We start from the raw sequence: 18,495 nt of genomic DNA, 5'->3' as shown, positions 1-18,495 counted from the left end.
TAGTCACTTTTACAGAAGAGGAAACTGAACTTCAGAGAGGTTAAGTATCTTGAACAAAGCTACATAGCTGATAAGGCACAGAGCTGGATATTAATCCAAGTCAACACCAGACATGGATATTATTATGTACTGAATTATATTCTCCCTGAATTCAAATGTTGAAGTCCAGTGTGACTGTATTTGTGATAGGGCCTTTAAAAAGGTAATTAAAGTTCAATTAGGTCATAAGGGTGGGGCCCTAATCCAATATGACTGCTGTCCTTCTAAGAAGAAGAAAAGATACCAGAGATATACACACAGAGGCCACGTGAGAACATAGGGAGAAGGCAGCCATCTGCAAGCCAAGGACCGAGGCCTCACTAGAAATCAACCCTGCCAGCACCGTGAGAACATACATTTCTGTTTGAGCCACCCAGTCTATGGTATATTTTATGGCAGCTGGATCAACTGATACACATATGAACTTTAAAAAGATTTTCTATATTGTTTGTTCTATAGATCTCTTTTTAATGATATACCATGAAAGCTAGTGTTAAGTTCTGTGAGTACAGGGCAATGAGTGTCTGTATCTTCAGGGTCTGACACATCATAGATGCTTAACAATTTTTTTGCCAAGGGAATGAATTAATTAATGTGAACAAATGCATTATACAGTGACATATTTCTTGTTTTAATGTGTTTAAAAAATCTAAGATATGAAATAAAAGTCTCTCCCCCATTCAGGCGCTGCAATACACACATAATTTGTAAAGAACCCTTCTCTCTTCTGCAGTTAGAACCACACCTAGACTTGCAGCTTTCATTTGCCAGCATCAGGTGCCTCCTTTCCCTGGCTTGGGAGTTAGCAACATCTAGAGCGCCCCTAGCACCCTGGACCTCTGTTGTCATTGTTTACCCCTACCCCTTATAAAAATTTCCCTGCCCTCTAACTGTCTGCCCAAAGGAGATAGATTGCATTCTAAGTCTTAGTCAGCAGATCCCCAAGAATGCCCCATTTGATTCCCAAAGAGCATGACAAAGCACATTTCACTGATTACCTCTATTCCATAGAAGTGAAGAAACTGAGGCCCAGAGAAAATAAATGATTTGCCCATTCAAGGTCATACAGGGTCTTGCCACTCAAAGCTTGGTCCATGAATGAGCAGCACTGACATCGCATGGGTGTTTGTGAAACATGCAAAATCTCAGGCCCCACCCAGTTCTGTTGAATCAGAATCTATACTTTGAGTTGGAGAAACACTTCTGAAGCAATGACAGTGTGGAGGCGACGAATCCAAAAGTTCTAATTTCCAAATCATGGTTCTTTGCCCATGTGCTTCATCACAGTGGCTTCTGAAAACAATGCCCCTTGCCCTCCTTACTAGTCTCCCCAAGGTGCCATGATTCTAATAATGGTAGAACATCACTGGGATAGGTACATCAGATGAGACCTCAGGGTTTCAGAGCTTTGAAGAGCTTGTAAATCATACCCTTGAGACAGCAGCCTATTTATTGTCTGCAAAACCAGACCTAATGAGGGCCACCTGTCCGAGTGGGGAAATGTCCAGTCTCTACACACACGGTTGCCATTGATAACCTACCCCACTATGTTTGATCCTCACTATCATGCAATAAGAGGCCTGATTATCTCTCTCTTACAGATAAAGAAACTGAGGCTCAGAGAAGTGAAATAATTATTAATACTTTGCATTGCTGGCTTCTCTGACTCTAGGGCTGGGCAGAGGACACATTCCCTAAAATTATTAAACTGCTCAGGGACAGTTCTGTAGTTACTTAGGTAGCGACACTTCAAAAACTCGACAGCCCTCTGTAACTCCGGGGGACCATCACTTTTTCCCCCCTGTAGGATAATGATGAGAGTCATCTTTCTGGGCTGAGGACCTATGGCATTCTTTATTGTGTTCTTCTTCAGTTGGCTCTGCAGCCTGTAACAATGGGTGTTCTCCCTTCTCCTGTGTGATACAAGATGCCAGCTCTTTGAATGTATATATTCATTTCATGTTAGATGTTCTGCTGAAACCCTGAGACCTTTGAAATGGAGCTGGGACGGATTTATGATGACAATGGGTGGGTGAACCCACATGCTTTCTCTCTTTTGTTCAGTTCTGGGAGGAACACATAAATGACAGCCTATTCCCTTGGGATCACTTGTAGGTTATAATGCCCACACCTTAGCTTCTTTAGTCATGGTGAGATGAAAAAGAAACAGGGCAGCTCCAGGGAGGACCTTCAGATTCCAAGTAAAAGCATGGATATGATGAATGAATACTGTGACCAATATTCCATATGGAAGGAAGGCGTGAACTATTAATGCAGCAGCTGGAGGAGACCAGGGGCCGTGCCACGTACGCTAATGCTCTACTACAAACCCCCTTGCACTGTGATCGACGGCTTTCTGGCAGCTCTATTGACCTTCCATGTGCAAGTTACTCTTCATCTTCAAAAAAAAAAATATATATATAACCCTTTGCTATTTATGTTCTGTAACAAGAATAAATAGAGGAACATACTTGTTGTGACAAAGTGTTACACTTTGAGAATGGAAGAATCTTTGCTGAAGATACTGGTAGACTTAAGGATTTGCCAAATAATATATGGATTCCTGTGGGTTACGTGGTCAGTCAAGGAATTTACGAGTCCCCATTGTTGCTATTCGCAGTTCCAGTGACCTGCTGGCCAATCCTACCAAGACTGAGTTAGAGATGAAGCCAAGTAATACCATTTCTGTATTTTCCTACTGTTTCTTCATTTAATCTGATGTACATCTTGTGTAAATGGTATTTTGTAATATGCTGACCCTTTTATTCTTTAGACAGAACCCCATTCCTACCAAAAGCAGCTTAATAAAATGAACTCTGACTCGGTGTGTGAAATGAAATTCTCTCTAACTTATCCCACAGTGGTTTGGTCCAATGGCAGAGATTTTTCAGTGTTGTAGTTAGGGTTGAAATGCTGTGTACAGCTGTATAATTTTTTACCCCAAATGAATGATGTCTGAGTACATGGATTTAATATTTTACAGGAATTTCAATAAGGTAGAGAATACTTTTGGCAAAAGAAACAACAGTGCTTTCTTATGGCTAGGGTTATTCTTGTTTGGGGAAGGAGTTCTGACAATCTCATAAGTGAGGTTGAAATTATGGCGAGTTGTGTGTATGCAGTATTGTGATTAAGAGCTTGGTAATGAGGAGATTTCTACTACACCACCTACTAATTGTGTGACTTGAACAACTTACTCCCTCCTCTGAGCCTCAGTTGCCTTTTTTGAGGATAGAAGCCTCAGCTACACCTTCAGTAGTAATAAAGCTCCTGGAATTGTGGTAAGGATTAAAAGCAGTAAGGTAGATTATCATTGGAAGCTGCATGTAGAGAATAGTTACTCTCTGATGTGAGGCTATAAATCAGCCCACTTATATGAGACCCAATAGGGTATGTCTTAATGGATTCTCTAGGCCCCTGCCTAGGCCAAAGGCCCTCTACCTAACAGACAATCCCATCGTTATTTTCAATCCTTTGGACACCATTAGGGTCAAAGTTAAAAACCATTATTTTACTAATATGGTTAAAGTACAGCCCTAAGTAACTTAGCTGGCATTTTTTATTGATTTACTTCACTTAAGATTAAAGATACTGATGATCAGAAACTGACAGTTACTAGTAAGAAAAGTTCCTGGAATTCAGATTCCAAAGTTTGCGTCCCTTGCATTTTACACATATGCAACATGCAATTGACCGTGAAGAAATTGAGAAGTCACCATTTTTGGTCCATGCACTAATCTAACAGGATCGAAAATCAAGTACCTTGAATCTTTCAGCTCAGATATAAATCAGCAGGGAACATCCAGAGACAAATGAGCCCAAAATATAACAGTGTCATTCAAAAAGCCACTAAAATGCACTGGGAAATGTCAGGGTATTTTTGTTATACTTGAATATGGGCAGGTATTAGAATGCTGTACCTAGTTTGCAGCTGTACAATTTATACAGGAATCTAGGTACAAATAATGTCACCAGGGACTGGGAACTCCAAAGCATATACTGCTGCTACAATCTGGAACCACCCAGAAGTCTCATAGCCCAGGACCTGTTACTGAGTCCCAGATCTCAGAGTCTTTTGAACTGTGCCCCCACCCTCAAGTTCCTCTGGACCGCCAAGGTCAGATCTTAAGTGAAGTCTCAGGATCTCAGGTTGTGCCTGTACATCCAGCTTGCCTGCCCCAGCACCACCACATCTAAATCCAGGAGTCAAAAAGGAGGCCAAGACTACGCATGTTCCAAGCATGCTTGGGAACGGCGTATGGTCCCTTGAAAGCTAAGAGCTCTCCACCCTTCCTCGGGAATCTTCATCCCTGAATCCCCCTACCTAGTACCCTCACCCTCCTTTCCCAGACCCTTTAAGACTTTACTGTTTACTAATTCCCCAGAATGGGGAAAAGGTATCTTTAAAGCATAAGATTGTCCTTCTTCATTCCTTGGCCAAAGAATAAAGTTTCTGACTTGCTTTACAAAACAAAAAAGAAAGAAGGAAAGGAGACCATGAGATGTCTGTGTGTTCTGGGTAGAACAACCCTAACGCCAGCTGTTCATATCTTCATGGGCGGGAGTGAAGATGGGGACTCAGAACTCTGAGCAGTCCTGACAAGCCCCTTCAAACCACCGGAACTGGAATTGCTTCCCCATCATCCTGCTTTGGACCCTCAGTATGCATCTCATTATTCCCTGGATCCCACTGTAAGTCAGTCCCACAAGAAGCCCAGACTCCCAGATGATCCCTCACCCATCAGTTCTAATCTTCAAAAGGCAACATTTACCAACAACACCAGGTCTGTCCCCTAGCCCGACCAGACTCCATCTCCCACTTCCCTTGCTTTCTTTTCTCCAGAACATTCCTGACACACACATATATTTAAACTAATGTGTATCTGCGTATCTGTCTCCTCCACCAGAATATCAGTTCCATCAGTATAGAATTTTTTGTTTGGTTCAGTGCTGTACCTGCAGTTCCTGGCATATAAGAAGCACTCAATAGTTATTGTATAAATAAATGAATAAATAAGTGCAAGAATGAATGAATTCTGCCCCAAGCTGTGGTAGCCACCAGAAGCTGGGAGTGTACTATACAGGCACTAGTATACACCGATTAGCATTTGGTATTTTACTCCTTTCCTACTTGCTATTAATGGAATAATGGACTCATGCTGGATACTGAACTCAATAGCTCTCAGGATAAAGATTTGATGCCTCTGTCAAAGACAGCTGAGATAAAAAGGCTATTTTGTAGAAATGTTTCCTTCAAAAAAATGACTGAATCATTCTCACATAAGACTCCAGATACTCTGATTACCTTCAATCAGTATCTCTATTAACTCCCAGGTCTTTCTCACTAAAGTTGATGAATAGAAACAGAAGATTTACACAGAGAAGAGGTGATATGAATAATAAGAGATATGAGTGGGAATCGAAAAGGGAAAAACAGACAAACATCGAAATGTAAGAGAAAAACATGAGGCTAGAGATTGTTTCATACTTAGCATATAGGAGTCTCTCAATGCATATTTATTTAATAAATGAATGAATGGCTGTTGAAGTGTCTGAAGGACAGACGTGTTAAGTAAAAAACAGTGATCTCTTTAGTAGCAAAGAATTTCACTACCTGCAGGTTTTGTTTTTTTCTATTTCTTTGAAAGATCGCTGATAAACTGATAAAGGATCATTTTGACAGGTTTTTACAGATGTTATAAAGGATATGTAGATACATGTCCATAGTAAATATTAATTAGAGACCATACAAATATTATTTAGACTATGGTAACAGAATAAATTAACCAAATGATTTTGGATGCATATCATTCTAAATGTATGAGTCTTTTAATAGTCTTATTAGTCTTCATAAAAACAATGACTCAGTGTGTGCTTTGTTTCTAAGATAAGTTAGTCACTGCTTAGTATTTATATATGTTACTTATTGTTTTATATTTAAAAATAAGACATTGCACAGTAATAATGATGCACAGTAATAATGATGCCTAGGAGTCAAGAACTATGGGTTCTCCTTGGGGGTTCGGAATAATTAACTCCTAGGGACTCGGCTGAGAACTGGCTGCTGTGTCTTATCTGATATTTAGTAGTTACACCTCACTGAACTTTCTGTTAATATACTTCACAATGACAACACCAATAATGATATGCCAATATTATGCATTCAATATTAATTTGTTACAAGGATGAACATCTGGATCTGGAATTACCCAGGGGTAGAACTACGACAAAGGGAAAATGTCAGGGAAGTTTTTCACATTAAAATGAAAGGCTGAGGTTGGGCTGGATTTAGCTGCATTTCAGGCTGCGGAACATAGAAGCTGTCCCAAGATTCCTTTTCTTAGATAATTCCATTTCCTACATTTTTTTGACCTAAGGGTTTATGTTTTCTTGACAGTCAGAAGTGGCAACTATTAGATGGTTGTATATTCAGATTTCCTTAAGTACGTTTAAATTTCTCAGAGTTTTTGTTTCCTAGAACTGTAGATTTCCTGAGTCAGGTAGAAGCTTCAAGTTCACCAAATCCAACTGCAGAATCTAACTTGCTGATTTCAGCAACTGCAGAATCTAAAGTGCAATTTCTTCTTGTCTGAATGTTTATAACCAAGACACATAGGCAAGTGGAGAAAATTATTATAGAACAGAGAAAAATGACAGAGCAAGAAAGTTCAAAAATGGACCTGTTTTCTTCTTCCCTACTATTGACATTATTTTGGTTGATACATAGCACATACATATTTTTTTATAGATATTGTGGTCCTGAGCATGTAAAAAAACACATGCATAAAGCTTTGATGATTATTTCATTTTTGACAACAGAAGAATTTTAGTAGCTGTGTTATATTTGTGGTTATTTTCAATAAGAAAATGAAGATGCAATTTCAAAATGCATACTGTTGTCCTTAGCCATAATGTCGAAGCAACTGTAATTGAATTGCACATAAGATGCTACAGCTAAGTGAATTAAGGAGGAAATTAACGTTTTCATTTCCTAGTTTCCTCTTCTCTGCAACGGACATCAGACACTTAAAGGTTCTATAAAATTTTACATTTTATAGTAAATACAGAGTAACGTATACATGTTTATCTCTGTGGGGAATGTTGTCTACATCCCTACAACTATTAATATTATTTGAGTACACACAATTAGCAAAAACCTATGCAATACTGGAAACTCCCTTGGTTATTTAGAAGGAATTCCCTGTCTTGCATAATATTTTGAACTGTTTTCCAACTCTGGTGCAATGGGATCTTCTTGTGGAATCCACAGCATGAAACAAAATTCTTAGTTTCATTCAGGTGGTTTATCTGTTTTACTTTTTCCAGGTGCCGTAGGGTGTTCCTGCTAGTATCATTTGCATCAAGTTGGAAACTAATGAAAATCCAAAAACAGTTATGAGGGGGAGATGAGGAAAGGAGAGATTCTGAATCAGGGTGGATCCTCTCATTGTGCTGGAGGGAAGAGGACTGTGGTGTATCTTTGACAACAGCAGTGGAGGAAATGAAGCACTGATTGCAAGCCAGGTTTGAGCTGAGCATTAATATGAGGGAAATCAGCATCATCCTGATTACTGCATGTGAGAAACAGATGCCACTACCTCCTCTTTCTGTGGACCTAACAAAAGGCATTGTGCCTGCTCAGGGAAACAGGTGGGGATAACTTAGGCTACATATACTTCTGATAAAATGAGGGGGGGTACCAAGTCATTATCAAAGCTTTAGGAACACTCAATTTTTGGCAGAAGCATTAGGTTTTTGCTTTAGACTTTGTTGGAAGGAAAAAATCATTCCCTATTAATCGGCAATTGCTTAGTGCAATTGTCACAAACACGGTGTGTTTGTATAGCCCCAACTGCTAGTGCTCCGATGCCTGCCCTAAGCCCTCACACACCAACTCACACAAACACATTCATTCTCAGTTGTGTTGGAAGACTTTGCTTATGTCTGCTTGTAAGCACCACACACAACCTTTCTTTCTTTCCTGTTCCGGAAGTGCCCTCTTCTGTGCTCCTGTAGCACAACACTTATCCAAATCAGCCCAATGAAAAGATTATGAAAAACTGAGAAAAGACGGTCTTATCTCATTCGTCTTTGCATTCCTCCACCTTGCTGAACCATTGGCAACAAATCTTATTTTTCCTGCTCTTTACTCCTCTTGTGATGGCATATGCTGTGCCTTCTAAAATACTGATTTGGTTTCCAAGAAAACCTTTGTAAGTAACATGTATTAACCAAACCTATCTGTTACATTGAATTTAACTATACAACCATAGATTTAGTCATAAAATAAATCATTCCCTGATATTATAATACAATAGAGAAAGTCAAAGCAGTCCTTTGAAGGATTGGCCACTAGAACTTTTTTTTACTGTTACTGGGGAGAATAAATGTGGAGGACCAATATGGTATATTAAATGGAAAAATAATATGAAGGTATAAATGTAGCATAAAATAAAAGAATTTTCTTCTGAATATATATGCACATATATAATATTTATATATGTATACTTTATATATCAGAGGGGAGAGTTCACATTTTAAATCTGACAGAATGAAAGAAAATTTGAGACATTTCATCCAAACCTGCCTCCTGTACCGTGAGTATAGTTAGTATAAAACTGAAATGTCTGCTGAAACCTCAGAGCAATTCAAATGAGTCTTAAATTACCTCCCCACAATCACCTAATTCTTTTCCCATCTCCCCCTCCCCAAATCATAAAAACGACATCCCTAACCCCCAGCGTGTGTCAGAGCTAGGTGTAATCCAACAGAATATGGACAGAGGAAAAGTTGGTAAGAAAAAGCCCGCTTCGTGTTCACAGAGTGAGTGAGTCGCTGCTGGAGAAAGGGCCTTGATGAAACCTCACAGAGCCTCATTTCTGGCACATCTTTGACCAGTTAGGCTGGCGCAGATTCTGCCCGTGGTCTGCAATTCCTAGACCCTCCTAGGGAATTGTTCTGCCTCTTCCACAGCTCCTCCTCCTCCAATCAAGGGTCTGACACTGCCCATTGACCACATTTAGTTTTCTGCCTTTTGGCACTAGGAGATTGTCTGTTGCAGGATAAAAGTGGAATTCTCTGCTGTCTGCAAGGCTTTCCCCAGGGAACAGAGCATGAAACCCAAACTTATATATAAAATCATATCCTGTTTGCAAACATCATATTCCCTTTGCTGCTCACTAATCTGGTCCTGTAAACCCCAGCACAGCTTGAGAACCCATTCCTCATCTAAACAAATGCCATAAGCCCCTTTATACTTTTACAACCATGTCAAAAAATAATATTGCCTGCCAATAGTGATGTGATTGGAGTTGCCTCCTCCGAGCCATAAAAGAAGTACAGAGTCTGTTATCAATTTCTCTAAGTGTATCAGGGGAATTATGGGTCGATTCAGTTCCAAGTTATAAATGACAACTCAAAAGCCGCAGAAGCGTTTGAAGCTGGGAGCTGATGACGACATTATCATAAAAGCCTGCTCGTCCTTGCTTTTGTGGGTTTTTTTGTGGCCTATCAAGTGAAGAGGGAAAAATAAGGCTGAGAAATGACTTCAAGATTTCTTCACACAGCAGCAGGTCAGATGGCCAGGAAAATGATCACTATTTTTAGTGATATACCCTGAGGAGCGAGAACTAAAGTGGTCCTGCACTGGCTTTTGTTTGCAGAGTCCCTTAATTATCTGTTTCACTATATGATGACCAAGTCCTGGGATTTGGTAAAATGCTCTCTTCAACTGGTGCATTTTCTTGCAGTGCAATCACACAGTAATAAGAAATGAGTCATGCCATAGTAACTAAGCAAAATGAGAACCAAACACAAAGGAATTTGGAAACCTTGAGATGGCTGCTCAAAATGCAACTCAGGGGAGTCCAATTTAAAGCACCTTAAATACTGTTCACCCATTGAGCTATGTGAACAGCACTGCCAGATTATCACCTGGAATTTTGGGGGGAAATTTCTGATTTTGTAATGTCCCAGATAGTCTCCTCAAAAGCCAATTAATCTTCATCATTGAGTAAATATTAATATACAATAAACCCATCTCTTAGGAAGGTATATGTTCTAAGTGACTGGAATTTAACAATTGAGGAGCATTAAGAATTTTAGAATTTAAACCAGTGAGTCCACCTTAGATAATTTGAACCAGAAGTGTACCTGAAGACAAAAGCAATTTCAGTGGTTTCCAAGCTCATTAGGACAACCCCCCTATTGCCAAGTTGGGCCACTCCAAGTTCATACTGGTTATCTTTTATATACTTAACATCTCTAGGACTGTCCTGGAGGTAAAAATTGAGACTAGTACAAATCTAGAGGACCCAGAGTGTCTCTTAGGACTTAAATCAAAGCCAAAGATCTTAGGGGGCAAGATGGTACCTTACTGTCTAAGAATACAATTTGGTTCCTGAAAAAAAGGAGTGAATCAAACTAATACTCTAGAGTGTCAAGGACAAGCATGTATTCTCTCTCTCTCTCTCTCTCTCTCTCTCTCTCTCTCTCTCTCTCTCTCAAATACTCACCTAGACCTACATGAACACCATCAGAAGACCTATAGGCCAATTTGATAAAGAGAGTTGCCTCTCTCCAACCCTTTCCAGCATTAATGGAGTCAAGCTAATCCAGTCTTCCTCCTCTTGCCTCTGCTTGCCCAAACTACATTTATCCACCACCACTGCTGTCACCATCAGGATTAGGTCACTGTTTAAGGATGCTATTAAGGACTTACTCTATGACACTCTATGCCAGAAGTAGCATTCACCATTCATTGGGTCCTTCTGAGAGGTTACTAGAGCAGTTCTGGCTAAAGATAAAAAATCACCTTGGTACAGAAGTAGAACAGTTGAGTATAGTTACTTTGTATTCAAAGTACAGTGAGTTATAGGCACAGCCCAGTTCAGACTTGGGAGGTGGGTCCTAGGGAGCTGTCCTCATTCCAACTCTGGGTCATGAAGTAAATGTACTTGTAAATGAGTGGGGGTTTGATGACCACCACTCTTTCAACAGTTTTGATTTCCTCCCCATCATCATACCCACTAAGTAGTTCTTAGCTTTGTTTTATTCTTTGCTTCATTTGCAGGTAATCAGCCATTCTCTTAAAATGGCCACTTGGGATGGTAGAAAATAAGTTCAAAGCCAGTGAAACCCATTTAAAAAGTCAGTTTGTCCTCTGCTTTCTAGAATGATTTTGTAAGTTCCTGGCTTCACGGGACGTTTGCTAAAAAATAGCAAGGCTTAATGTGGGAGTGGTGATTGTCCTGTGCTGGGGGTCAAAAAGCAAAGCTCACTGGCAAGCTGCCACATAGGGGACCACACTACATTAGCCACATGGCTACACTGCTAGACTCCAGGGACTGTGGTTAGCCTGCTGCAGCTGAAAGCCATAGAAGGACCTAAAATGCTCTTTTGGAACTCCTCCACACGGACACACACGTCATCCTCACACTTTCAGCCTTTCACCCTTCACTGTGTGACTTCAGGAAAACAACCTCACTTCTCTGAGGTTATTTTGCAGGGTTCTCACCTGCAAAATGTTGTTAATAATAATGATTATTTTACCAAGTTATGAACCTCTGTTGTATGCTGATAAACTGTCAAGTCCAAACATATTGGTTGCAGTTGCCATTCCTATTTCTAGAGGGCAGAATCACGGGTAAAGGAATAGAAAGTCTATTCCTGATCAATCCAGCATCAAAAAAATGAAAGAATTAGCTGAAAATATATGGGAATTCCCTGTATAAACTTTAGTTATAGCAAAATATTGCCTAAAACATGACATACATAGGACCGGTTTTGTTTTTTCCCTTCAATATCCAAGAAACCTAATTGACTTAAATTCCTTAGTACTTGGAAACCTGATCTAGAATTATGTTGTCCTAACATGAGTTAGCACTTAGTTCTACAGGATGATGGTTTATTACTGTTAAGGGTTAACTTTAAATAGATTGCAGGCTATAGGGTATGTTCTAATCATCCACAAAAATGTAGACATTTTTCTTCATATGTCGCTGGATTTGAACAAATTTGTCCTTGCAATGTGGTATAAATATCCTGGGTCAAAAAGGCTTTGTTAATTATCGAAGACAAAATGGCCCCAAGGGGTTCACAAACAAAACATCCCACAATGCAAAGCGCTTTGTGAAGTTTATGCCGTTTTCATCAGGAGTATAATGTATGTGCATACTCAGTGTGACTCTACTGAAAATTGAATTCTGCTACAAAACTGTATTAAACCCTCTCATATTACCTGTTCTCCAGCTATATAAATATCTAGCAAAGCCAGCTTTGTGAACATGTGAACTGTGCAGTCACACAGCACCCTATAGTTAGATATGCCCTATACTTGGTTTAATTCACTATTGTTACCATCTTGAAATTCCTAAGTTTTGAACAAGTGGATCTGAGTTTTCATTTGGCATTGCGCCCTACAAATTATGTAGCCAGTCCTGAAGTCTAGTATAATGTTTACTGAGAAACAACTTTACACATAATTGAATAGATAAATCAAAGGAGATATTTTTGCAAGTTATTGTTTAAAAGCAGTAAACAAACTCATACTTACCCCAAGTCCACCACAGGGTAATGAAGAAAAAAACTTTTGAGAGGCATCACCTACACAATTAGAAAACATGAAAAAAATATATAAATTGGGAATATATCATTTTTTACATTTTAAATATTAATATTACTAAAAACTAATTTATACTTTTTCGATAAGTGTTTATTAACATATATTATGTCACATGGTATTTATCATTTAAGTCAGGAGGAAACTGATCAAATTTCAGACAGATAAGAGCTCAAAGCAAATGAATGAAAGTATTATTACATGTAGAGTCTATTGCCCTACATGAATACCTATGAAATTTGAGGCTCGAGATTTGTTTTAACTGCCCTAACATTGTATATTACAATCTTTTATATTTATAATTTATTATGAATAATTCAGTTATTCACTGTGTAATCCTCTAATGTGATGTGCTGACCTACAAGATTCATGAAATATATTGTCATTTTTTAAGCATTTCAAATATTAACATGTCTATTCAAATATATAAATTTATTTTTAATTTCTACTTCAGATATAGCTAAAGCCAAATATACTATAAGCCTCTGAAATATTCACAGTTTTTTAAACAAACAGGTCACAACACACTACAAAGAGGATACCACTATTTGGAGTTCTATATAATACAAATATAAATATAAATATAAATATCTTCTTTAAAATATATGCCAAAATCTTCCTTGTGATTGTCTCTTAGAATTGATATTTCATGGAATTTTTAATCATTTTGTTTACCTGCACTTTTATTTTCTACATTATCTACTACATGAATAGAGAAAACAAAAATGACTACTCCTAAATGTCTAAGACTAAAATCTGCCTTACAAAGTAACTAAAGGGAAAGTCAGTTGGCATTTCTATATCATAGTCAAATGGTTATGAAGCGACTCATATGGGTCATTCAAGAGATTAGTGGTAGAAACAGGTACAAACCTGCATTTCACCTATCCCAATTCATTTGTTCTACTGATGATCAATGAAATAATAATGAAAATTGAAAACAGGTTTGTTGTGGAATTCACATGCCACGTCAGTAAAAGTCTAAACAGATTTTAATGTCATGGAAAACAGTTTACTTGGAAAACAATAAATTGTATGAGTTGATTTTCCAGATGCAATTGCTAACAGATGGAAAATGATACAGGAAAATTTAGGTACAAACAAAATAATAAGATATTATATATGAGGATCTTCACGGAAAAAATAAGAAGTCAACAACAAAAAACAAGTCAAGAAAACATATTAAAACTGAAATACTAACATCAGTAAAAGATACATAAAAAAAAGTTTACGGATAGTTTGGGGAGGGGTAAAGTTTCCTAAGTTGTTGATCATAACAAAGATATTTCTGTATTACTGAATATTTTACAAGGATGACTTCATTTGTCATATGTAAAATTAAAATATATAATATTGTATATTTTAATGTCTGAACTCTTCACCCATAGTCAGTGAAAAGGGATAAATATTACAATGCAATACAGTGATTTTTAAATTTTAATTAAGCTGTAAGAGAATAAAGAAAATAAATACTATGCTGCTAAAGAACTGTATTTAGTGATTTTTACATAATACAAAAGAGCCAAATAACTAATGATTTAAATTTAGTAGTGTGTAAAAAATTTTAATTAGCTGAATTGACTGGATTTTTAAAAATAATGTTATATTGCCTTATCCATGAAGTGAGATCTGGCTAGTCACAAGAAAATGAAAACTGGTAGTAAGAACGACAGGAATATTAATGCTAAGGAAAACCTCGTACCAGAAATGATTGGAGAGAATGTTTTTCAAGTGTCACCTTACAGGGTCTAGAGTATTTAAAGAGATAAATGGTGCCCATTTCATTTTCAAATCTAATTATTTTATAAGCTATAGATACCTTTCAAGATACAAAGACTAATAGGTCTGGTCATAACAAACTTTCATTTAAATCCTTCCTCCTAACTCTAGAACATAACTGTGAAGAGTAGTACTATCAATTAAACTCGGAAATTTCATACAATTGAATGAATTTAAATTTAACGTGTGTGCCCACTGACTCCCCCACCCCCAATCTGAGTTGAAAGGGAATGGGGGAGGTAGAGGGAGCTACAGAAGTGAAAGAAAGGGAAAAAGAAAAATATCTTGATGGGAATGAATTTTTATACGTTTATACATGGCAGCTTCAATTTGTTTTTTTTTAGATATAAATAAAAAGCAAGCCCCCAAAATTCAAATTTCATAAAGAATAGAAGAAGTATGAAAAGTTAAAATAATGGGATTATGCACTTAAAACTAGAATCAAGGAAAAGCCGCTAAGTTTCCGGATTCACATGAGAAAGTGAAATAGTTCAGAAGTGTTTTCAAAGTTGAATTTTGTACTTGACATCAAGACCTAACAACTCAACATCCTTGTTTATCTTTACATAGGAGCGTGCACACAATATTGAAACTGTTGCACTGATCCCTGAGAGGTGCCTATGGAACTCCACATATGTATCTAAACCTAATTCTAAAATCATCAATTGTATGAATATTATCCCACATGAAATACTCAAAACTAATGAGGTAAGTGGCCAATTTATTTGGATTAAAAGTTTTAAAAAATTAAATTATTGGTACTTGGTGCTTTCATCAAAGTACCAGAAGGATTGTCTACATGAAAAGGATTGTCCAAGGTCTAAATAATACATTGGAATTCATTTTTAAATCATCAAATTTTAAAACTATATATATATATAATATTTTGAGAAAATCCGTTTTGTTCAAGCATGAAATTTCATTAATAATGGTGGTATTGCCATGTTTCATAAGTAAACAGTTCAAAGTTGTCAAAGTTTGAACTTCATTTCTCTTACAAATATATCTTTTCTCTTAAAATGTGGAATAATGGTGGTTTTGGAACCTCTCTCGGACACCTACCTGTAAGTTCATCCCAATTAAATCCAAAATACCTTATCCTATGGCTAGGCTGATCTATAGTTTGAGACCACAGTAAAAAAAAAAAAAAAAAAAAAAAAAAAAGGCGGGCAGGAGAGGTTAGCTACTTGTTTTCTTGTAACTAAATTAAAAAATAATCAAAATGAACATAGTTTCCTATCTTTAAGTGTGTGAGTACTCTGACCTCATCAAACCATGAAAGTTAATGTCTGGTTTACTTTATCTTTGGGTAAACCATGTGGGACTATTAATTCATGTAAAAATAAGGACATTTATTAGATACTGTGTCCCCCCCAAAATAAGACCTAGCCAGACAATCAGCTCTACTGCGTCTTTTGGGGCAAAAATTAATGTAAGACCCGGTCTTATATGGTCTTATATAAGACCCGGTCTTATAGTAAAATAAGGGTCTTACATTAATTTTTGCTCCAAAAGACGCATGCTTAGAGCTGATTGTCCGGCTAGGTCTTATTTTCGGGGACACACGGCAGTATCCTCAGCAAACAAAGTACTTTATGCAAAGAATCTGCATGTACAGAGATTGATTCAACAGAAAGAAAAAAAATAGAGTATACATGTTTATATTGGCTTATTTGCCTTTAAATTAATATATGATTTAATTCTATACAGATTGTTTTTCATCAAATTTTGATAACGTTTTCTAAAAATGGAGTCATCTTTACGTGTTACCCTTTCTATTTCTTCCCAGACTCCCACTATATCCCATGCATGCATGTGTGTGCACATATACACACTCACCCATATGCCTTTTCTTCATAAATTGAGGGACGCCTGCCATTGCTTTTTAAAAGGTAGATTGTAAGCATTATATTGGGTAACTGTTAATTTCCCCTTATTATTGATTTCCAAGATGCCTGCCTACTACATGTCATATACTTACTTTTGAATTGTTTAGGACCAGTTAACATAGAATCATTTTGAAACAATATTTGAATTATGTGAGAGAGTCCAATGAAATGGAACTGACACAATAGGTTTAGTTGAAAGAAAGGGACAAGAATAAGTCCTAAAATGCCTTTTCTTAATTAAAATACTTTAAAAAATAACCTTTTGGCATACATCGCCATGTCATGCATTGTTATTCCATTATAAAAAGTTATTAATAAACTTGATATAATAGAATTGTTTTAGCTAAAATAGGTCTTGTAATGAACTTTTTCCAAAATCTGTTATTTCTCATGTTAAGTTTATATAAAGCTGTGCAACATTTATTTTACCTTGAAATCTGATGGCAAAGGTTTGAAAAATCACACATTAACTCAAAATTATGTTTATTAGTTTTCTATTTCTGCCATTTACTTTACTATTTAATTCCACATTTAAGTCATGCATTGAAATGATTACATTAAAATTTAAAACGAATTTTACTATAAAATGCAGTATGCTAGGCATAGTAATAAGGAGTTTTCACTTAAAATAAGATATTCTATGCCCTCTGCCTGTTAAGGTCATAGGAAAAAAAAAGAACCGAACAACACAAAACAAATGGAAAAGATGAAGATAAATTTGCATAAAGAATGTAAAAACATTTTTTTCTTTTAATTGAAACATGTAAGAGAACATACTCAATAATACAATTCTTCCAGTAGGCTAAAACACGGTGAACAAATGCTATTCCAATAAAGATTCATTTAAAAGAAAACATCATGGAACTCACATGGCTATTTTTTCTAATGCAAGATCGTTTTAATCTACATTGGCTACTATTGTAAACGACTCATTCCACAGAGCAATGCTGATGGAAAAGCTGATTTGTTGTCACACTGCTTGCCAAGTATTCTGAACTGACACTAGCCTTGACAAATGACAGTGCTGGAATGTGCTGTTCTCAGTAGAATGGAGGCCCATACAGACCTAGCAGTGTCCTGGGGTCCAGCTTCTGTCCGTCCAGGGGGTTGGTGCCATACAACAGTGAGTGATGTTCAGAATGAACAAGCTGTATTTCCTCCAGGCTGGCTTTTCGACCTTGAATTCGCTGAAAGAAAACAGCAGAAGCTTACAGTACTCCACTGACAACATTTAGAAGAAAATAAGGCCCCAAGTCACATTGAAGATGATTAATAATGGGCTGAGTTTCATCGTGTAGGAATGTGACACTGATTTGCTTAGTAAAGTACCATAATAATATTTGAAAAATGAATGCACGCAAGGTTCAGAACCAATGGATTGCTTATCTCTAAATGAGCAATTGACATAAAGCATATTCTCCTCTGGCATAAAAAAGAAATGTATACCAAAGAAACTAACAGTTAAGTCCTTTGTAAAAGTATCAACTTAGAAACAAATATGGTCTACTGTTTAGCTGAGAAGTAAATTCACTAAAATCTTATTTTACACTCAACTGAAGAAGTTGTTGTAATAAATTAGTTATTGTTTCTTAAAGGATTTAAATACCAATACATTTTAATATATTTGATTGTAACAAATATGCTGGTCACTTCACGTGCGTGCACCTCACAGCAGTGTAAATCAAGACCAATGTTTCTCAAAGTGTGTGTTATGGGATCAGTGAGCGTCCAGGAACTGTTTACGAACGGTCTGTGATGAGGTCTGCATAGAAATTCAGAGTAATGTTTAGAACCTCTTATGGTAATTTAACAGAGTATTTGTATGCCTGTTGAATCTAATATCCTGTATCATATCTTCAGTGTTATTTCACTTTGGTAGTATTTCATTTTAACGTATTTTATAAAAGCATTCGGCTGTAACAGAAGGGAAATTAAAAACCTGCTACTTAACCAGAGATAGTTTGAGACACTCTAGACTCAGTCAATATTTTTACACACGTGCTAGGCAGAGACTTTCACTTCAGCTAAGAATGGTCCATCAACATAGACAACATACATAAACCTTGGTCAGTCAATATGAAAAGTGTTCTTCTAGTCACATTTCTCAGTTGGCACATTTGAGAGCCCAATCAATATCATGCTGGTGTATGAAGTTAATTAGCCTTACTT

The 18,495-nt window shown here is 37.0% G+C and overlaps 1 protein-coding gene across 15 annotated transcripts in view; it reads right to left on the bottom strand.

Moving 5' to 3' along the window:
• Positions 1 to 18,495, bottom strand: part of HDAC9 (histone deacetylase 9) — an 858,791-nt gene that overhangs the window by 226,135 nt on the left and 614,161 nt on the right. For all 15 annotated transcript variants that reach the window (XR_012498895.1, XM_074340815.1, XM_019727246.2 and 12 more), the window contains 2 exons: positions 17,393 to 17,513; positions 12,593 to 12,642 (listed from right to left, as the gene is read on the bottom strand). Coding sequence is in view for 14 of the 15 variants with exons in the window: in XM_074340815.1 (XP_074196916.1) it covers positions 12,593 to 12,642; positions 17,393 to 17,513 (171 nt within the window). In the remaining variant the exon portion in view is untranslated. The remainder of the gene's footprint in view (positions 1 to 12,592; positions 12,643 to 17,392; positions 17,514 to 18,495) is intronic.

The sequence above is a fragment of the Rhinolophus sinicus genome, linkage group LG09 (assembly GCF_036562045.2).
Source record: "Rhinolophus sinicus isolate RSC01 linkage group LG09, ASM3656204v1, whole genome shotgun sequence".
Lineage (NCBI taxonomy): Eukaryota > Metazoa > Chordata > Mammalia > Chiroptera > Rhinolophidae > Rhinolophus > Rhinolophus sinicus.
The sequence above is the reverse complement of the archived record's forward strand: the minus strand, read 5'-3'. Positions and strand labels throughout refer to the sequence as shown.